Source organism: Pteropus alecto, unplaced genomic scaffold, assembly GCF_000325575.1.
Source record: "Pteropus alecto unplaced genomic scaffold, ASM32557v1 scaffold3, whole genome shotgun sequence".
Taxonomy (NCBI): domain Eukaryota; kingdom Metazoa; phylum Chordata; class Mammalia; order Chiroptera; family Pteropodidae; genus Pteropus; species Pteropus alecto.
The window spans coordinates 14,667,369-14,689,776 of record NW_006442484.1 but is presented as its reverse complement, the minus strand read 5'-3'; the positions used below and the strand labels follow the sequence as shown (position 1 = coordinate 14,689,776).

Genomic DNA, 22,408 nt, shown 5'->3' with positions numbered 1-22,408 from the left:
ATTTCACATGGAGAAAATCTATTTGGTATATCAAGAAGACTAACTTACCAATTTACCTCATCTCGATTGGTTTAGGTCCAACCTAAACATGTGAAGGAAGCTTTCAGGTTACTGAACAAATCCATCATCCGTGTAGAAACACCTGATGTCAATCTAGATCAAGAAGAAGAGGCTCAGATGGAGATAGATGAGGGCCCAGTTGGCATCAATGGTGAGATGTTTGTCAATACAGCTGTTCTGGAATTAGGAACCAAAATGTTCTCTGAAATGTCATGATAAAAGTCCATTTGTTGATGGTTTTGAAGTCTGTAGCAAAAGGAGAAAACTGGACATTCGATTGTATTAACTATAAGTTAAAATTCAATTTAATTGATTCAAAAATATATATGCTTAAAAGACAGAATACACCAAAATGATGATAGTGAACTTAATTCCACGGCCTTATTTGTTTTGTTACTTTCCTTTTAAATTAAAAAACATTTTCTTGAGTACATTAAAACTGAAAAATGCCAGAATTTAAATTTATGATATTACGGATGCATGTTTAGATTATGAAATCTTTATATCTCCCATCTCTCCCATTCCTTCCAAATTAGTTTGTCTTCGCTAGTAGCATTTAAAATTTGCTTTATTTATAAAATTATTAAATACGGAGTATATATACTTGTTTTGAAGTTAGTATTAAAATGTAAGTAGTATATTTATAAACATTTGTTAGGAAAGTATTGAAGGCATAGAAAGAAGATTCAGATGGTTGATGTTTCACTTAGGTCATGCTGACAGCCCTGCTCCTGTGAATGGAATCAACGGCCACAATGAGGACATAAACCAGGATTCTGTTCCAAAAGCCTCCTTAAGACTGGGCTTCTCTGAATACTGCCGAATCTCTAACCTTATTGTGCTTCACCTCAGAAAGATGGAAGAAGGTGAGGCTGTACCTAGTGTTGCTCCCATGCTCAGTCATTTACATAAACCACTCCTAATTGCTAAAGATTTTGTTTTGTCAGAAGAGATGATAAATTGTTCAACAAGCTCACTTTGGCAGAGCAGATCTGCAGGATATCAGCATATCTGCCAGCCTGGACATTTACTTAACAAGTTCATTGTCAGAAAAAGGTTTCTGGATTATTCTTATTAATGTTTTTGGCCAATTTTAATAGTTTTAAAGCATACTTTGGGGTTTGATAAAATATGAAGAAGCACTTAAATGTTTTAAAGGTACAAAATTACTGTTCCTGAAAATGACTATATTTAAAATGTATGAACTTCTAGAGTATTTATACTTCATAGGCAACTAATTGAACTCAAAAGATTATATCAGCATAAGTACATTCCAGACTAGAAATGAAGTAAAACCCTCATTTTTCCAAAGATAAAGTGTGATATCTAGACACTAATACTTTTCCTACCCTTAACTGCTTCACCATGCTATTCCAAGTTTTATCAACCTATAGTTAGCCACAAGGCAGAAGGAAAATGATGAAATCAAGGAATCAAACTTAAACTTTAATTTGGTGGTTAACTATCAGGTGGTTCTTATTTAAAAGTTCCTGTATGTGGGCTTCCAGAAGTATTCTGTCATTACTGTGACCTGTCTGAGATGGAGTAAAAGAACACCGAACACCAGAGATTGTCTTAGCTTACTAAAGATTTGAACCCTGTAATTTCTGTCCTGTTTTCCCTGAGAATTGTAAAGCAGTGGGAAGGCGGAGAGAAGGTAGTAAAGAGGCCACTAGGACAAACAGGTTTTAGCTCTACTTCCTTCTCACATAAGATTCGGGAGCTCACATGTTCTGATGTTCACATTATACTTCATTATTCTCATGCAAGTAAGTTTTAAACATGCCAGACTATTGATGGGCAAAGATATGATTAGCATCCAGACACTGTCTGTATTCCATAGATAAATTTCACTAGGTCGTCTTCCTTTCCTTAAAAAAATAAAAAAGATACTTTTCACCCAGCCAAGTAAGTTATTAATTTTCAGTTTTCAGGTAGACAGCTGTTCTTTAGTCCAGCACAGGAAGCACAACTTTAAACCAAGGAGGTCATTTACCAAGAACATTTGGATAAACCACTGAAATTTCAGTACATCAGATCCTGGAATAATGTTATTTAGTTATAACATCAGTTAGCCTATGGTAAAATTGGTTTTGTTATACATCATCTTGCTTAAAGTCACAGAACCTATTAGTGATGTTGAGTACTTACTGTATAGTCATAATAAAATTTTTCAAAGGCATCAGTAAAGCTAGAATTTTCCTATTTTGATTTCACATTTTATTAACAATTGCTAGAATCAAGTCTTAGTAGAATTTTCTTTTATTATACTTTATTTCTGTGACAGTTATATTATTCATGTTCCAGCCGTTCTTGTGAATTTAGCATTCTGCTTTGGACTCTTAAGAAGCAGACAGTTCAGTCAGTATGGGTAGACCTTGCTGGAATAAATTGTTAATTGTTTATTTTGAGTGAATGCTTATGAATTTTATTTCTCAGTTGACCTCAATTCCATAAATGCTTGCTTTTTCATTCCTAATTTAAGCTTCCAATTGCCATTGGCAAACATTTTTATAGATGATGAATGAGAAGGTGAAGGAAACACCTTCAGACTCTGAAATCTTAGTAGCTTTAAGAAATCTGTTTCTTATAATCTCTACTTTGATTTTTCTCTTCAGGATGACATCAGATGTACTTTAATACAAGTAATATGATAGGTTATTTCATGCTTATGCTGGAACATTGCAAACCTTATTTTAGCAAACGTACTTTCTTACTGGTTAATGGTTATCTTATCTGTACGTTATCTTGTGTATGCAAACTCCAGGGATTGACAGCACAATTTTCAAGATAATTTAATCATTTTAAAATGTGTTGTTTTGTTGCAGAAGAAGATGAGTCGGCATTAAAAAGGAGTGAGCTTGTTAACTGGTACTTGAAGGAAATTGAATCAGAAATAGATTCTGAAGAGGAGCTTATAAATAAAAAGAGAATCATAGAGAAAGTCATTTATCGACTCACCCACTATGTACGTACAGAACTTTGCTTGCTTGGGTATTAATGAGGGAGGGAGCTCATGCCTCATATCTGCGTACATTCATTAGATATTCATTTATTTTGAACCACTGAGGTCTAGTCAGAATTGTGAGTTGTGAAAGAGTTAACAGCAATTAATCGACTTATTTCCTCTTCTAAAACAAGCAGAACGTAAGTTAAATCTGGGAAGGTGGAATTGGGGTCTTATTATTTAACTGATTTTAACCTTTATTCTCTATTCCCATTATTGTACACCTTCAAACACATTACCACTGTTGCCTATTTTCTACACTTCATCTTCCTCATATCCTCCGTTGCCCAGCTTAAATGCTATGCTCCATCTCATAATGACTCTTTTCCTTTCAACTTATTCTCTCTTTGTTTTACTTTCTTGGCAAAACCCCAGCCTTGGTTAAATCTAATTCTTTTTCTGTACTTATATCCAAGCAGATAAAAATATCTGGAGAAAAGCATACAACCATGTGCCCATTCTTATTTAAATTCATGTCCACAAATCTCAAGTGTTCTTCTATTTTATCAACCTCACAGTAGCACTGTCCAGTGCTATTACTTTTCCCTAGTCAGTTCATTCTCCCACTCTTTTCAAGGACCATTACATACATACTTTCTCTCTACTCAAATCAATTGGCCATTCTTAGCATTCAACCTGTCAGCAGCATTTGTGACAGTTGATCACTCCTTCTAGAAATACTTTGTTCACTTGACTTCTGAGTCAACATATTCTCTTGGGTCTTCTCCTGTCTCACTGGTTATTTCTTCTTAGTCACTTTTTTCTGAATCTTTCTCTTGTCACTTTTTAAGTGGAGTACTTTGCTCGGTCCTCAGAACTTTTGTTTTCATTCACCAAAGTGATCTCAGTTGGATCTGTGAATTTAACCCAAGCTACTGATGACTCCAGATTTATATCTCCAGCTCTCAACCTCTCCACTAAACTGTAGATGTATGTAGCCAACTGTCTATTTGTGAACTAATAGGCATCTCACATTTAATATATTCAAAACAGTTATTCTTGCCCCCGCCCCACCCCCCACCATTGTTCTCATTTACTCAGTTACTTTAGGCCAAATACTACAGAATAATCCTTCCACTTTCCGTCTTAACTTCTAGCAGCAAATCCTGTGAGCCCGGCTTTCAGTATGTGTATTTTCTATTCTCTTATCACTACCTTAACTGTCCCCTTTTGCAATGGCTTTCTGTCCAATAGCCAGACAGATTTTTAACAAGTCATATTATTTGAGTGCTACCTTCAAGTTCTTTCCTAACATTTAGAATAAAATCCATTCACCAGTACCATGACCTGCAGAACCATACATGATCAAGCCTCTGTCTGTCTCACTCACCTCGTTTCATTGCACCCTTTCCTTTGCCCATTCTACTCATTGACACTGCCCTTGCTGCTGTTCTTGAAACACACCAGACATGAAGGTCTATGCACTTGCCCTTTGTCTCTTTTCCCAGGTCCTCTCCTCCATTCTGGTGTCTGCTAAATGTTACCTATTCAAACATTTTTATTGCCTAGTCTCTTGAGATAGCAGCCTCCTTCTTGCTGTCACCCTCTTACCCTGCTTTGCATTTCTTCATAGTGCTTATTCTGGCAGTATATTCTATATTGAGGTGTTTAGTTTGTCTCTCATTAAAATGGAAGCACCATGAGGGCAGGGACTTTATCTTTTGTTAACTACTGTATCCCCACATTCTACAGTTTTGCTTAGCACAGAGAGGTCAAATATTTGTTGAATGATTGAATTTTTCTGTTCAAATGGCAGAGATTTAACTGTCCTGCACTTTACAGAGCTCACTGTATAAATATTATACGTGTCACATGTCAGAGTTGTGTCATTTGAAAAACCACTTACCTGTGAGAGCAAATGCAAATAAGTGTATAATTACAGGTGTGTGTGGGGGCTGTGAAAATAGCTACTCAGACCCAAATTTAATAAATAATTTATATGGAAATAAAACAACCGGGGTAGTGAGTGCTCAGAATTATCTTTCTGGTTGAAGGCATTGCGTTTGCACCAGACCAAACCTTCCTTTCCTAGTGCCTCCATGGATCAATATAAGATAAAATGACCCATGCAAGAAATCCATATTGGCTCTACGGCCATGCCACCCTGAACACTCCTGATCTCGTCTGATCTTGGAAGCTAAGCAAGGTTGGGCCTGGTTAGTACTTAGATGGGAGACCACCTAGGAAGACCAGGTGCTGTAGGCGTTAAAAGAAAAGAAAAGAAATCCATATTGGGACACATTATGAAATGAGCTAATCTAAATTGGTATTACCTTTTTAAGTTTGACTCACTGCCAGAGCTAACTTGCTGCAAAAGACTAGAGAACTTGTATTGTGCTGATCAAATGTTCTTCCTTTGAGAGTATGTCAGTACATAGAGTGCTTGAAAGTGTCCAGTCCCTTAGTGGCATTAGTGCCCATTCTGTGGGACTTTGCCACCTTCTTAGGATCACATCACTATTTTCTGAATTCCCTTATATGGACTTGGCTAAGAGTCCTTCTCGTTGTGGACATTTTAGGCTGACTTAAATACATCATAAGCTTGAAATCTAACAAGATTTTTAAGCTACATGGCATGTTCTTTTATTTATTAGCTCATAAACCTGAAATTTTTTTCATGGTAATTACCTTTAGATTCTACTTTTATGAATTATGAATGGATGGTATATGAGTTTAGTGGCTAGTCATTAAAATTAGCATAATACTAAGTGAAACTAAATGCTTATTAGTGATAAACAGAATGATGAACATATTTACCAGAGGATTTTATACAATTACATAATCTTAAAATTTATGCATTACATCCTATCTTTTTTTTTATCTTTATTGAAATATAATAGGCAGCTACTTGCCTACATTTACACTGTTCAGTGAGGTTTTCTTTTTTTTTCGATTATAGTTGGTATGCAACACACCAGCCTCAGCTGTACAGCATATTGATCAGAGATCCACACACTCACAAAGCACTCACCCTACCAAATCTAGCACCCCTTCCCTCCCACATATTCATTCCAACGTTACTAACCATCTTTCCCATGCAATCCCCATGTCTATTCTGCAGCCATCTACCTGCACCTCTCAATCCCTTTGCCCTCTTTCCCCCCACCAACCTGCTTCCCATCTCCTATCTCTCAAAATATTCTCTGTATCTCTGAGTTTATTTCTGCTTTTGTTGTTGATTTTGTTCCTTAGATTCCACATGTACATGAAATCATGCAATATTTGTCTTTCTCTATTTCATTCAACACAATACCCCTTAGGTCCATCAAGGCAATATCTTTTTCCATCCCCTTTCAGTCTGTGTGTGTGTTTTAATCTGAAGCAAGTGTTTTGTAGGCAGCATATGTAGGGATCTTGTTTTCTTATCCATTCAAGCCACTCTTAATTCTTTTCTATTTGAGGTACTTGCGGATAGGAATGTAGTTGTTACCATTCTTTATTCCTGTTTTTGATACCTGTTTTTTCTTCTTAAGTCCCTCCAACATTTCCTGTAATACTGGCTTGGTGTCGAAAAATTCCTTTAGCTTACTTTTGTCTGAGAAGCTCTTTACCTGTCCTTCAACTCTAAATGATAGCTTTGCTGGATAAAGTATCCTTGGTTGTAGATCCTGGGTTTTCATCATGTTGAATATTTTGTGCCAGGCCCTTCTGTCCTGCATAGTTCTTTTTGAGAAATCAGCTGCCAGTCTTATGGGTGCTCCCTTGTAGGTAACTAGCTGCTTATCTCTTGCAGCTTTTAAGATTCTCTCTTTGTATTTAACCTTTGGCATTTTAATTATGATGTGTCTTGGAGTTTCAATGAATCCTCTGGGTGGAGTGACCTCTGTTATCCAGTTTGATGAGGTCTCTGCTGTGGCGGCGCTGTGTCTGCGCACTGGTAGTGGGGAGGGCTCAACAGAGGAACAGTGGATACCGCTGGCACTCCTACCTGGGAGAGAGCCTTGCAGTGCCCTCATTCCGACAACTCAGTGTCGCCCTGTAAGTCCCTGCGCAGCCAAATTGGCACTGATGCTCAGAGCGAGCAGGTCCGTCACCGCAAAAATCTGCTTTTGGATGTGTCTCCTTTAAGAAGCATCTGCCACTGCCGCAGCCTCCATCTCACTCAACCGCTTGAGACCGGGCAGCCCCGCATCTTCTCGCCTTCCTACCTTCTACTGTTGCAGGGTGATTTCTTGGATTTCTCCCTAGTTGTATGGCTTGTTCATCGAGATGCCAGGCAATTTTTCCTTGCTGCTGTTCCTTGTTTCCATCACAACTTTGATTTGGTCACCATCTATGCCATTTTATCCCCTCCTCACATCCTATCTTTTTTGAAATTATATTTACATGTACTTGATGTAATATCCCAGAAAGGCTTAAAATCACAATGTTTGTTGAGCTTGCTTATATATTTCTTAATTTTCAAAGGTTTATGGTATGAAAGATCTACCACCTAATGGAAAGGGAGTTTAGCAGAACTTGATAACGATTTTAAGGTATAGTCCTTTTTCTGGGAGTTTCTGGAGAGGAAGTGAAAGAAAATGCTAATAATAGCAAGCACCCAGAAGAAGGGTCAAGTTCTCGGTATATGGGCATTTTTGTAATACTTCTGGACACCTGAGGACCAATAAACATTGTATTTCACAGGATCATGTTTTAATTGAGCTCACCCAAGCTGGACTGAAAGGCTCCACAGAAGGAAGTGAGAGCTATGAAGAAGATCCCTACTTGGTAGTTAACCCTAATTACTTGCTTGAAGATTGAAATATTGAAAGTAACTAACCAGAGAAACTGTTCTGCCTCCTTCCTTCTGACCTGGAATCTGAATGAAGCTCTACTAGCAAGAGAAGCATTTCTGGGAGCAGTGCTTCAGAAAGGTTTATTTTTGAGAAACAACCAAGTTGATGGTCCTGTGTGTCACATTCCTGTCATATGCTTTAGTGCCAGTGTGGGCTTTAACACTTTGTTTAGTGTGCTTCTTATGTAAATGAAGTCAGAACCTAGTAATTTGTAGTTTCTGTAACTAAGACCTTTGTTTTCATGTGTAGGAAAAAAACTATATATGTGGTTATCTTATTGGGGAAATGACTTTACAATTGCTAACTATGGCTTTTTTTATAATCAAAATAAAATAACTTGTTCTGAAGTTGTCTATTGGATTTATTTCTACTTTATATTATTCCATCTACTCGTGAATATGAGTCTTTTTCCCTTTTTGCTTAATCTAGGGCAAGGGGTTGGAAGTTTGGCATTATGGTAAACCTTCAGGATTAGGTTCCTGTGAGGAGTCCTTGGAATTAGTATGAAGGCCAAGGTGGCCTTGAAGATGACTCTCTGTGGTTAATTCCCGTTCTTTTTTTAATCGTTTATTGTTTTTGAGTTTATTATACCTTTTTCATTACTCTTTACTAGTTCTTTTAACTTCTCTGTCTTAAGTGTTATTTTCTAACTGCTTTTTAAAAAGGAAATGTGCCATTTTCTATATTACAAACCATCCCCTAAGTTTTAAGGCTTCCAGGTAAATGTTATCACTCTTTATGATACTAACTTCCTGAGACTTAGTTATGGTCAGTATGTTGATGTAGCATTTCCTATTGTTGCAGCTTTTAACAACAGATGGCATTCTGGGGCCCGAAGGGCCAATTTGGGAATGTTTATATGTGTTATGTGAGTTCACTAGTAGTAACTTTACTCTGACTAGCTTGAAAATGATAGGATGAGGGGCACTGGAAATGGATAGAGAAGTTGCATAGTTAGCAGATGCAGGGTTATAAGCTTCTTCAAAAGTACGTTACTAATTAATGAGGATGTAAGGCTGTGGATAAGGAGTCCTTGGGGTGCAGGATCTCAGACTTTCTATTGAGGCAGTTAGGAGATAACTGTATAAATAATGGACATTCAATAGCAGGTGACAGAAAAAACATTCTAGTGAAAACCCAAGAGACAGCAAAATAGAGCCCCTCCCTGTACTGACTCCCAACTTGATAAAGAAGGCAATTGAGAGGTCCTGAAAGGACAGTAACAGCCTGACAGGAATTTGAACTTTAATATAATCAAATATTTACACAAAGGAAAATTTGAAGCTCAGAAAATATGATTTCTTTTTTGGTGAATCTGTCTTCCCCTTCTCAATTCTGCTATTAGAGTGGGTCTCCAGAGCAAGGTGTGGTCATTACTACAAATAAAGTCAGTTTTTGCACATCATATGTAAATTTTTGCTTACATTTCCACCTACCCGCTTCTCCATGTTGTCAGGAAGGTATTGTAGCTAATGGGTGATGGAACATGTACAAGATCCTTTTGAAGAAAATTAGACAAATGTTTAGTAAATGGGTAGATGTAACATGTTTCTAAATGGGACTACTTGAATATTGAAGTTGTCAACTAATCTATAAATATATTTTTAACCAAATCCCAACAGCTATCTGTCAATATGGAAATAACTACATAAGTTGTGATATATAGCTATTCTGTGGGATATACAAATAAAAATGGGGTAAAACTATATGTTTGAAATGGAAAAATCTCCAGGACACATCAAAAAGAAAATGCAAATATAGCCATAGGGTCACCTAAATATAAAGCAAATATTAACAGACCTAAAAGGAGAGAGAGAGATGGCAATACAATAACAGTAGGGGACTCTCATCAATGGATAGATCATCCAGATGGAATATCATTAAGGGAACATTGACCTTAAATGACACGTTAGACCAGACGGACTTATCAGACATACAGAACATTGCATTTAAAAGCAACAGAGTAGACATTTTCACGTACACATGGAACATTATCCAAAATAGGCCATATGCTAGGCCACAAAACAAGCCTTACTTTGAGAAGATTGAAATCCTATCAAGCATCTTTTCTGACTATGTGAAATTAGAAATCAATTATAAGAAAACTTGAAAATTTACAGATATGTGGAGACTAAACATGCTACTAAATGGGTCAAGAAAGAAATTAAAAGATTTTAAAACACCTTGAGACAAATGAAAATGGAAATAAAATATACCAAAACTTAGGGGTTGCAGTAAAAGTAGTTATAAGAAGGGAGTTTATAGGTTCCTATATCAAGAAACATAGATCTCAAACCTAACTTTACATCACAAGGAACGAAAAGCAAACGAAGCCCAAAGCTAATAGAAGAAAGGAAATAACAAAGATCAGAGTGGAAATAAATATGATAGTCTTGAAAGACAATAGAAAAAGTCAATGAAGCTAAGCTGTTGGTTTTTTTCTTTTTTTTTAAGATAAATTTGACAAACCTTTAGATTTACTAGAAAAAAAGGACTCAAAATCAAAGGAAATAGGAGATATTACAACTAATACTACAGAAATACAAAAGATATTAAGAGACTACTATGAACAATTATATACAACAAATTCAAAAACCTAAAAGAAATGGATAAATTTTTAGAAACATACAACCTACCAAGGCTTAATCATAAAGAAATAAAAAATCTGAGCAGAACAATCACTAGTAAGGAAATTGAATCAATAATCAAAAACCCCCTAACACACTAAAGTCCAGGACCAGATGGCTTAAATGATGCATTCTACCAAATATTTAAAGAATTGATACCAATCTTTCTCAAACTCTTCCAAAAAATAGAAGGGGAGGGAACATTTCCAAACTCATTTTACAAGGCCAGCATTATCCTAATACCAAAATTAGAAAAGGTCACCATGAGAAAAGAATATTATAGGCCAATATCTCTAGTAAACATAGATGCAAAAATCCTCAACAAAATATTAGCAAACGATTCAACAATACGTTAAAAGGGCCATACACCATGGTTGAATGAGATTTAACCCAGGGATACAAGGATGGTTCAACATTCACAAATCAACCAATGTGGTACTCTACGTTAACAAAATGAAGGATAAAATACAGTCATCTCAACAGATAGAGAAAAAAGCATTTGACAATTCAATTTATCCATTTATGATAAAAACTCAACAAAGTGAGAAGAGAGAAAGTACCTCAACATAATAAAAGCCATACAGTCATATGTTGCTTATTGATGGGGATATGTTCTGAGAAATGTATCATTAGACCATTTTGTTGTGCAAACAGTGACACACAAACCTAGATGGTATAGCCTACTCCACACTTAGGCTATATGGTATAGCCAACATATTGCCCCTAAGCTACAAAGCTTTAAAGCAGGGGTCACACACATACACACATGCACGTGCGTGCACAGCAGGAGGTGAGCAGTGGGCAAGTGAGCAAAGCTTTATCTGTATTTGCAGCCGCTCCCTAGCACTAGCATCACCGCTTCAGCTCCACCTCATCATCAGGCATTAGATTCTCATAGGAACACTAGTCCCTGATGTCAAAAATGTTGGGGACTGCTGGCCTAGGCCTACACAGGGTTAGAATTATCAATATCACTGTCTTCCACCTTCACATCTTGTCCTGCTAGAAGATCTTCATAGGCAAAAACGCATGGAACTGTCATCTATGATAATGCCTTTTTGAATACCTTCTGAAGGACCTAAGGCTCTTGGTAAGGTATCGTTCTTTCCAGCAGTATGTCCACTGTGGTTTGCTTGGTTTCTTTTTTCATAGATTTGGTTGCGAGAAGATAATGCACCATGAACATTCCTCTCTATTAATGGGGTACACGTTTTCAAACTTGTTAATGAGGTTGTTGAGGTCTGGAAAAGCTGCTAAGCTCTTCACTGAATTTTCTTGAGGTTCTTCTAAAGTTTCCTTTTTTCTTGCCTCTTCTTCAGCTATGCTTTCCTGTTCCAATTCCAGCAGCTCCTCTTTTGTCAGTTTCTCAGGAATCACCTCTAGGAGCTCCCCAGTGTCATCCTCATTCACATGCAAGTTAAAGTCCTTTGCCATCTCAATTGCAGCCTTGATTTTTACAACCTCTTCTTGGCAAATCCTTTGAAGTCGTGACAAATCTCTTGAGTATCTTCTTCGAGATGCCATTCATATACTTCTTGGTGATCTGGATCTCATCCCAAGCTCAAGCAAGGTTTTTGATGGAGTCATAAATATAATCCTTCCAGAATTGCATTAGTGTCCTTTCAGTGTCTTCCTCAGTTGCAGCAATAGCCTGGGCAAAGGTAGCCTCAGGCAGTAAGCCTTAAAAGCTGCTATAGCTCCTTGGTTCATTGATTGGATCAAAGATGTGGTGTTTGGAGGGAGAAACACCACTGTGATATTGGAATGTAAATCACCAATAAAATGAGGATGTCTAGGAGCATTATCAACAATAAGCAAAATCTTGAAAGATATATTGTTCTCCAAACAGTCCTCCATTTTTCTGGTGTAGCAATTCAGGAGGGCATCTTGGAAGAGGAGTTGGGTCACTGATGACTTATTGCTCCTGTAGTATACTGGCAAAAACCAATTTAAAAGACAGGAAATTTTTTTCTATCATGGTTTAATACATGATATCCAAACTCTATTAAGAGTTTTTATATCAGTGATAAGTTAAAATAATAGAAATTTACAGGGGCTATGAATATAAATTCCAGAAGAAAAACAAGCAGCCAATTAACAGAGAAATGAGGTCAATAAGATAATATTTTCATTCTTCAAAGTGTCAAAAATGTGAAGGTTTTAATATTTTCATTCTTCAAAGTGTCAAAAATGTGAAGGTTTATAAGAGGTGTTAGAGATTCAAGTACATATCCAACTAAGGATCTGAATTTGAAGAAGCCTGTTTTGGAAGACTATTTGGATTTCAATCAGAATTCTAAGTGGGTATGCCATTGAGTCAGCAACTTAATTTCTAAGAATTTATACTAAAGAAATGTAATGTATGTGTAATGTGTAGACAAATATGTGTAATGTATAGATATTCATTTGCAACCAATTACAATTAATATCTAACCAGTGTTCAATATGCGAGAGGTTAAATTATGGTAACTCCTTACTGTCAAAAAAAGGTGGATCTATATATTCTGATATAGACAGAGATCCAAGAACTATTATGTGAAAAAAAAAAAGCTGAGGAACAATACATAAACCATAATCCCATATATGTTGAATTATCTTATATATTTAAAACATTATACAGTTACATATGTTTTGCATTGTATATGTATAATAATAGCTATCATTGAGTTGCATCATTCTAAACATGCTAAAGAATGACCTCATTTAATTCTTACAACCCATTTCCATTCTACAGATGAAAAAGCAGGCACAGAGAAATTAAATAACTTTAAATCTCCAAATGAGATTTAAAGCCAGGCTTTCCAACTCTTGAATAACCAACCATTAAGCTACACAAAGAAAGAAAACAAAGGACGCAATGTTGAAAATGCTTCCACTAGAAAGAGGAAGGGAGTGAAGGAAAGGGAATTTATAAATTTTTCATATATATTTCTATACTGTTTGAATCTTACAAAATGTGTTCATCATTTACTTACATATTTTTAAAGGGGACAAAACGTTTGGTGAGGGACTCACTTTTGTTACATAAACAAATTTGAAAATAATTTGTAAGACAAAAATGTAGAGAACTATTCTTTTTTTCAGACACTTTCTAGGTTCCTCTGCTTAAATCGTTCAAGACGTTTGAGGTTTTGTTATCTCTTGTAGTCTTTAAATTGTTTTATGTTACACTGGTGAACCATGTACTGATTTTATTACCATAGATAACCCAGTTCAATATGAAGTGTTAATAATCACTTAGTATTTTAGTTTCAGCTATAGTTATAAAATAAGGATCCCACAGTTCTCCTAACAGTTCCTTGAAAATGAGGCTGATGTGGAACTTAGTCTTTATTGTCCTCCTAAGTTTTTCGTGCTGGGCACTAGACTGGGAATCTGATAGAAATTTCATTTCAGCTGCTGGTCCTTTAACCGATGACTTGCTACACAACCCGAGCAACCTGGGAAACCAGAGTTCTAACTTTGCAGCGGGGAGCAAAGACATTTATGTTTGTCGTCAGCCACTGCCTGCCCCCCTGCCAGAGTACCTTAGTAGTATTCATGGCAGTAAGATCACCCATTATAAAGTATTTCTGCCCTGGGCACAACTTCTTCCAGCAGGAAGCTCCGAGAACCCAGATACGAAAGTCGTGCAGTGCTACCGGCGACTCCTTGAGGCCATCAGGGCTGCACAGCTTCAGCCCCTGGTCATCTTGCAGGACCAGGCCCTCCCCACCGGCATCATCCAGAGAAGCGAAGTCTTTGCTGATCTCTTTGCTGACTATGCCACATTCGCCTTCCAGTCTTTTGGGGACCTAGTTGAGGTCTGGTTCACTTTTAGTGACTTGGAGGAGGTGATAATGGAACTTCCCCACCAGGAGTCAAGATCTGTACATCTCCAGACCCTCACGGATGCCCACAGAAAAGCCTATGAGATTTACCACGAAAAATATGCTTCTCAAGGTGAGTACACATGACCCTGATGACTGACCCACCAGCAGCCTTTATCACCCTCCTTAAAGCAAGACACAACGTTTCTTCCCACTCACCCTCAATAGTCCCATCATATCTCTTCATTATTGAGAAATTAATATCGTATTGAAGATTTCTCAAAGGAGATAGGTAGGGATGGCTTATATTGTGTAGTATCCAGCATTCCCTTTGAAAGATATCTTTTAAGCACCCCTTGCCCAGTCTTGAGTCTGTGCTGCCACAGATTAACTTTCTGTCTTCCTTCTCCAGTTCTCCCTCCTTGACTCTTTCAAGGTTTCAAGATTGCCTGTCCTACCTCAGCCTTTCCTTTTTCTTATGCAAAGCAACTTCCACATTCTAGCTGGAGCTTACATTCCAGCAGAGAAGACAGACAATAAATACATCGATAAAATAATGATATACTAATAGGTAGTGAGAAGAGCGTAATTGTAATTGTCCATATTCATGCTTCATAGCTCATTTGAGGTTCTGATTCAATGGTCTGGTCGGGACCAGGACGTTTGCGATTTTAATAAGTTCCCTAGGTGAATTCGAGGTACGCCAATTTTGAGAACCAATTTTGGCTCCCCTGCCCCCGCTGTTCGGTGTCCACAATAACTTAAATGTACAAGGCCAAACATTTTAAATTAAAAAAAAATTAATTACAGAAAAGGTGGCATTTTAACAAATAAAGCACATTCGCCATTTTTTTTTTTAAAAAGATGTTAATAAGTAAATTTCCATTTACTGCTGATTAGAAAATACAATATGAAATGCAATTCTGTTATATTCCTAAGAATTTTTTATCGGGGTATGAGTCACATATAATGAAATGCATAGATCTTAATTTTACAGTTTGATTAATTTTGACAAACACATACATCCACGTAACCTATACCCTTATCAAGATATAAGACGTTAGCCAACACCTCAGAAAACTCCCTTCCTGATCAATCCCTATCCCCAGGAGCAACCACTGATCTGATTTCTATCAGCATAGATGTGAATAGAACCATACAGTTGCATATACTTTTGTGTCTGTCTTATAACATTCATCATAATGTTAGTGAGATTTATTCATTTTGTTCCTCCACTAGTAATTTGCTCCTTTTTTCTTCTAAATATTATTCTACTATGGATGTATCAGTTGAAGAGCATTTGGGCTATTTTCAGTTTTTATTTATTATGAATAGAGCCGCTATGAACATTCATTCTTGTACAAGTTTTTGTATGAACTTATATTTTCATTTTTCTTAGATAAATACCTAGGAGTGAAATTGCTGTCATGAAATAGAGATATATTTGACTTTTTAAGAAACTGCTAGTTTTCCAAAAACAGTTGTTCCATTTTATATTTTCACTTGCAGTACGTGAGAGTTTCAATGGCCCCATATCCTCACCAACATTTGGCATTCTCATCTTTTCTATTTTAACCATTCTGATGGTATCTCACCATAATTCCATTACCTTTTTAAAATATAATTTCTATCCCAAGTGCATATATGCTTAAACAATATAGTGTTTAATTTTGCTTGGTTTGGTTTTGAGCAGCATAAAAGAATATTATACTTTTTGTAGTCCTCTAGGACTTCCTTTTTTTCCAAACAAAATCATATTTCCAAGGCTTATCCATGTTGTTGAATATAGCTATACTGTATTCTTTCTCACTACTATATAACATTCCATGTGTGGCTAAGCCACATTTTATTATTTTCCTGCTTATGGACATTCAAATTGTTATCAGGTTTTGCTATTATGAACATAGCTGCTATGAAAATTCTTTTGTACATGTTTTTCTCTACATGTGCAAGAATTTCTTTTGTATATATACACAGGGGATTGCTAATTGTGGAGGTTACGAATGTTCAGCTTTGAGGGAGAATGTAAATTTTTTTCACTGTGGTTGTACCACTTTACATTTTCATTAGCAATGTATAAGAATTTTTGTTGACTCCTTCAACACTTGTAATTGCCAGAATAATAAATTTTTGCCAATCTAATGTATTTAAAAGTATTTCTTTATGATCTTATTTACCTGATTACTATTCAGGTTGAGCATGCTTTCATGTGTCTATTAGCCATATTTGTTTCCTTTTCTGTAAAATTCCTGTTATATATCTTATTCATTTAGGTATTGAGTTGTCTTTTTCTTATTGACTTGTTGGAATTCTTTATGTATTTTTTAATCTGTATGGGTTACATGTAACCACAGTATTTTTCTGGTTCATGTCTTTTCACTCTTTTTAATGGAGTCTTTGATGAACAGAAGTTCTTACTTTTATACAAACTTATCAATCTTTTTTTCAGGTGATTTTTTTGATATATTTTTAATGGTACTTTTTACAATTACTTAAATTCATTTCTTCTTTCTTTAGAATTTCTAGTTTCCAAATGTTTTTATCCCTGGTGAATCTCAAAGTTCTTAGGTAATTATGCATCTTTTCCACATTCATTCTTTGAGGAGTCATTTTCTGTCAATCATTAAAAAGTCAAGGATAATCTGCAAAAGTGAAAGCCATTCTTAGTTTGTAAGAGTTTTTTCCTTTTTAATCAACACTTTAAAAAATTAATAGAGTTTATTCTTTTAGAACACTTTCAGATTTACAGAAAAACTGAGCAGATAGTACAGAGTTCCCATATATCCTCCCCTCCCTGAACCCAGTTTTCCCTAATATTAGCATCTTAGTATAGTATATTTGTTATAATTAATGGAGCAATATTGATACATACTTTATTCAGATTTTCTTAGTTTTTACTTAATGTCTTTTTTCTATTCCAGGATCTCATTACATTACTACATTTAGTTGTAATGTTGCTTTAGGCTTCTCTGGGCTGTGACAATTTCTCAGACTTTTCTTGTTTTTGATAATCTAATCGACAGTTTTGAGGAGTCCTGGCTAGGTATTTTGTAGGATGCCTCTTTTTATATCTCTTCTTGAGATATAATTCATATACCATGCAATCTACCCATTAAAGTTTTTAGTACATTTTAGCATGGTTGTAAGTATATTTACAGATACGTGCAACCATCACCATGGTCAATTTTAGAACTTTTTATTTTTATCACTTCAAAAAGAAATTTTGTAACTTTTAGCTATCACCCTCCCAACCCCACATTTCCCTCCCTCATTCCAGCCCTAAGCAACCACTAGTTGACTGTGTCTATAGGTTTCCCTGTTCTGGACATTCCACATGAACGAAATGATATAATATGTGGTCTTTTGTGACTACATCTATTGAGATTTGTCTGATGTTTTTCTCCCAGATAGACTGGGATTACAGGTTTGGGGGAAGCAGATCACAGAATAAAGTGTCGTTTTCATTATATCATATCAAGGTACATAATATCAACATGATTTATGACTGAAGTAGTGTTTGTCAGGTATCTCTACTGTAAAGTCTCCTTTTTCCTCCATTCCATACTGTACTCTTTGGAAGGAAGTCACTATACACAGTCCACACTTAAGGAACGGGGAGTTATGCTCCTTTTTATATTTTTTTAAAGTTCTTTTCTAAATTTAACCAAGAAGGCAAAAGACTTGTATACTGGAAGCTATTTTTAAAAATTGCTTAAAGAAATGAAAGAAAACAAAAATAAATGGAAACACATTCCTTGTTCATGGAATGGAAGACGTAATATTGTTAAAATGTCGATATTACCCAAAAAGATCTACAGATGCAATAAAATTCCTATCAAAACTCCAATGATATTTTTTGCAAAAATAGAAAAATCCATTTTTAAATACACATGGAATCTCAAGAGACCCCAAATAGTCAAAATGATCTTGAAAAAGAACAGAGTTGGAAGACTCACATCTCCTGATTCCACAACTTGCTACAAAGCTACAGTAATCAAAATAGTGTGTTACTGAGATAAGGATGGACATGTAGACAAAAGAAATAGAATAGAGAGCCCAGAAATAAATCCTCACCTATCTGGTCAAATGCTTTTGACAAGAGTGGCAAGGTCATTCAATAGGGGAAAAGACAGTCTTTTCAAGAAATGGTGTTGGGAAAACTGAATATTTATATGCAAAAGAATTAAGTTGCATCCTTACCTTATATCATATACAAAAATTAACTCGAAATGGATCAAAAACCTAAACATAAGAGCTAAAACTATAAAACTCTTAGAAGAAAACATTGGGACAAAAACTTTATGACATTGGTTTGGTAATGACTTTTTAGCTATGATTCTAAAAGTACTGGCAACAAAAGATAAAATAAATTAGACTTCATCAAAATTAATTTTTTTTTTTGTATTTAAGGGCACTATCAACAGGGAAACAGCAACCCACAGAATGGGAGAAAATATTTGCAAATCATATATTTGATAAGAGATTAGTATTCAGAATATATGAAAAACCTCCTAACTCAGCAACAACAAAACAACCCTATTAAAAAATGGGCAAAAGATTTTAATTAACCTTTTTTTTTTTCCAAAGAAAGTATTCTATTAGCCAATAAGTACATGTAAAGATGCTCTACATCAACAATCATTAGGGAATGCAAATCCAAACCACAATAAGATACCATTTCACACCCATTGTAGATGGCTACTATTAAAGAAAAAATTACAAGTGGCAAGGATATAGAGAAATTATAATTCAGTATTACTAGCAGAAATGTAAAATGGTATAGCCACTATGGAAAACAGTATGGCAGTTCCTTAAGAAGTTAAAAATAGAATTACCATATGGCCCAGCACTTATGTGTATATACCCAAAAGAATTGAAAGCAGGAACTTAAACAGATAGTCACACACCCATATTCATAGCAGCATTATTCACAATAGCCAAAAGGTGGAAATAATCCAAATGCCCATGGATAGATAAATGGATACACAAAATGTAGAATATACAAACAATGGAATACTAGTCAGCTGAAAAAGAAGTGAAATTCTGGCACATGCTACAACATAGATGAACCCTGAAGACATTAAAAGTAAAATGAGCCAGGCACGAAAGGATAAATATTGTATGAGTCCACCTATGTAAGGAACCTAGAATAATAAAATTCACAGAGAAAGTAAAATTGTGGTTATCAAAAGCTGGGAGGAGTGCATAATTGGGAATTACTGTTCAATGGATACAGAGTTTTAGTTTGGGACGATGGGAAAGTTTTGGAGATGGATGGTGGTGATGGCGGCAGCACAATGCGAATACACTTAATGCCACTGAACTCTACACTTAAAATTTTTTAATGGTAAGTTTTGTGTTCCGTATATTTTATTGCAATGTTTAGAAGTTCTTTTCTAATCTTTCTGTATGTGTTACTCTAAACCTCAGTTGATGTGTTCGGTGTGCTGACACTGGGGAGGATGCAAAAAGAACAGAGGTGGAGGACGAGGAGCGGGTGAACATCCCTCTCAAGGGAAGAGGAGAATTGCACACAACATCCTCCACTTGTACAACACTGGGACACAATCCAGGATAACACTAGCAATCCCCACCCTACGCTTGGCAGTAATGGTTCGAAGCATTGATATTGGCTGTTCATTATTGACTAGATTCCTCATATTGATGCATTTGGGGCAAAAGGGAAAGGGGCTATTTTGTGTGGAGGACCACAAAGGTTTCTGGAGAAACAACTTCCCTCTGTCGTGGAAAGAGAAATGAACTGATCCTTTAGCAAGGTCTAGTAAAGTGTCCAAAGGACAGGAATTTACACTGTGCTACGCAATGATTGTCAACACAGGCTTTAAACAATTCTCAAGCCACAACAAATACTGATTTTGAGTTCTACAGACAGGGATATCCATCTTCAACCTTATCCAGCAAAAAATTACAAGATCAATTATCCTAAACCAAAGCAATCATCTGCCCGCTTTCCATCCCATAGAAAACATGAACTGCAAGCTTAGAGTCAGAATCTAATTTTGAGTAATCTGCGTTTTACATTATTTTAAAAAGTATAATTTATGCTTACACTGGGACTAGGTTGGAAACCATATTGGGAAAGTTTGATTATTTTGTATAATATGAGAATTTCTGGAACTTTGGATACATTTGTTCACGCTAAATTCTAAAAACAGCTTGCAAAATCAAATAGAAATGATTTGCGGGTTAACTGTGCTTAGGGATTAATTGTACCCTTGTTTCATTTTATTGGTCTAGATATGACACTAAATTGTACGTTTTAAAATGTTATGCACAAGCCGAGAATATATGTTCTATGTGCTGACGTGACAATAGACGGAAGCATGGAAGTAGGTGGAAGTGAAGTGGATCTGTTGGCACAATCATTAAGTAACTGGAAAGTAGTGTTATCTTATCAGAATGAGGACTAAATGTGTCTGAGTGATATTTCCTGCTCAGAGGATTTCGAAGTTCCATTATGCTTATCAAAATAAGCACTTCGTAGTTGGTAGTGGTTGGTAGTGGTGGTTTCATTGGCTGGGGAGATCTTTCTCCTGTATAGAATGAAAGAAAGAAGTCAAGGCATATGGACTTATAGTATAAGTCTCAAACTGTCATCCTACTCAGTTTTTGTTTAGTGGTTCCAAATTACAGGTTCGAGCACCTGCGATGTACCCAATCCTAAGCTTGATGTTTGGAGGGACTAAAGAAATGTTCAAGTTTTGCTTCTCAAGGAGCTATAATCCAGTGAGAGATAAAGACTTATGCGCATCAAAGAGACAGCAATACAAGCAACTGAGGGATCCCAAGCTCACAGCAGCGTTTCTAACTGTGGAAGGCCACTGCTTCAGAAGCACCAGGGGAGCCTGTTAAAATGCACTGGTTCCTGGGCCCTCCCCAGTCTCCTGACAAGCAGGCGGTTGATTCTGATGCGCACATATTTGAGCACCACAGTTAGACAATCAAATGTGAAAGCAACTGGGTATAAGCTGCATATGTTTATATTTCCTTGTCTTCCTCTCAATGCACAGTAGGGGCTGAACTAATGCTTGCATAATGAACCAGGACGGGTAAGAGCAGCTCCCTGAGAGCACCCTGCCTTTAAAAGAAGTCGAGAAAGCAGTTCTCTTCTTATCTCCTTTTACATTGCAGCGGTGGAAGTGGGGGCCAGGATAACTACTTTTATTTTTTTAAAAGACAAGTCATTTCAGAGTCCTAATTTATATGAAACATTCTCTAAAGGGACTTTTCGTTAAGGCACTTCATCTTCTAAAATCTTTCAGCCAAGGTAAAGTCATGTGAATCATTTCTTCAGAAATTCTTTTTGTAAATCAGTGAACATGGAATAGAAAGGTCAATAGGAAATAAGTCTTCAAGCGGTTTCTGTCGTCACAGCCCCCTGCCTCTCTCAGCTGCAGCTTCTTCCTCTGATTGATTCTAGGAGGAAAGCTCTCTGTGGTCCTACGAGCTGAAGCGATCTCAGAGCTCCTGCTAGAACCGTCCACATCTTTGCTTGCCAAGGTAAGGACAACCCAAAGGAATGGCATCTGTAGCATCTGAGGAAGGTTGCAATTTTAATTTTAAAAAACAAAAGAAGATTTTGTCTGTTGACTTGACATTTTTAGAATGCCTCTTCTGAGTGGCCTACATTCTCTGGATTCATAATTACTTTAGAACAAAATCTCACTTGTTGTAGCCCCAGCTCTTGCTTGGTCAAGTGTCAGCTTTTGCCCACACAAAGAAGTCAAATGCCTCTGCTTGCTCTGATTTTTTTATTTGAAGAGTCCAAAATAGCTTATTAGAAGAGCGATCAGTCTACAGAAAAACAGATACTAAAGTAAAGGTTTTTTTTGTTGTTGTTTGTTTGTTTTTAAATAATGTGCTCTCTGGAGTACCCAATCAATTTCTATCTCCTCTAAATATAACTTTTTATGATTTTAAATAAAAAAAATTAAAACACCTGAGGATTAAACCACTTTGGCCCTTGTAACATTGGCTGCTGGGTAGCATAGAAAACCATTAATAAAAACAGCTGATTTCTGTAGTTCTATGGCATTGATAGGGTGCTATACAGATGCCACGCTGCCGGATGACAAACAGTGATATCTATGATGTGATGGAGGCACC

At 36.2% G+C, this 22,408-nt stretch overlaps 2 protein-coding genes and 1 pseudogene across 2 annotated transcripts in view; all 3 read left to right on the top strand.

Annotated features, from left to right (window-relative positions):
- Window positions 1-8,192, top strand: part of MCM6 (minichromosome maintenance complex component 6) — a 34,987-nt gene extending 26,795 nt beyond the window's left edge. The window contains exons 14-17 of the mRNA XM_006921037.1: window positions 76-211; window positions 771-926; window positions 2,889-3,028; window positions 7,694-8,192. Of these exons, the coding sequence (XP_006921099.1) occupies window positions 76-211; window positions 771-926; window positions 2,889-3,028; window positions 7,694-7,810 (549 nt within the window). The 3' untranslated portion in view covers window positions 7,811-8,192. The remainder of the gene's footprint in view (window positions 1-75; window positions 212-770; window positions 927-2,888; window positions 3,029-7,693) is intronic.
- LOC112470862 lies at window positions 5,154-5,272 on the top strand (annotated as a pseudogene).
- A 5,585-nt stretch (window positions 8,193-13,777) lies between the features above and the next one.
- LCT (lactase) overlaps window positions 13,778-22,408 on the top strand; it is a 41,478-nt gene continuing 32,847 nt past the window's right edge. Inside the window, exons 1-2 of the mRNA XM_006921036.2 lie at window positions 13,778-14,414; window positions 21,723-21,802. Of these exons, the coding sequence (XP_006921098.1) occupies window positions 13,778-14,414; window positions 21,723-21,802 (717 nt within the window). The remainder of the gene's footprint in view (window positions 14,415-21,722; window positions 21,803-22,408) is intronic.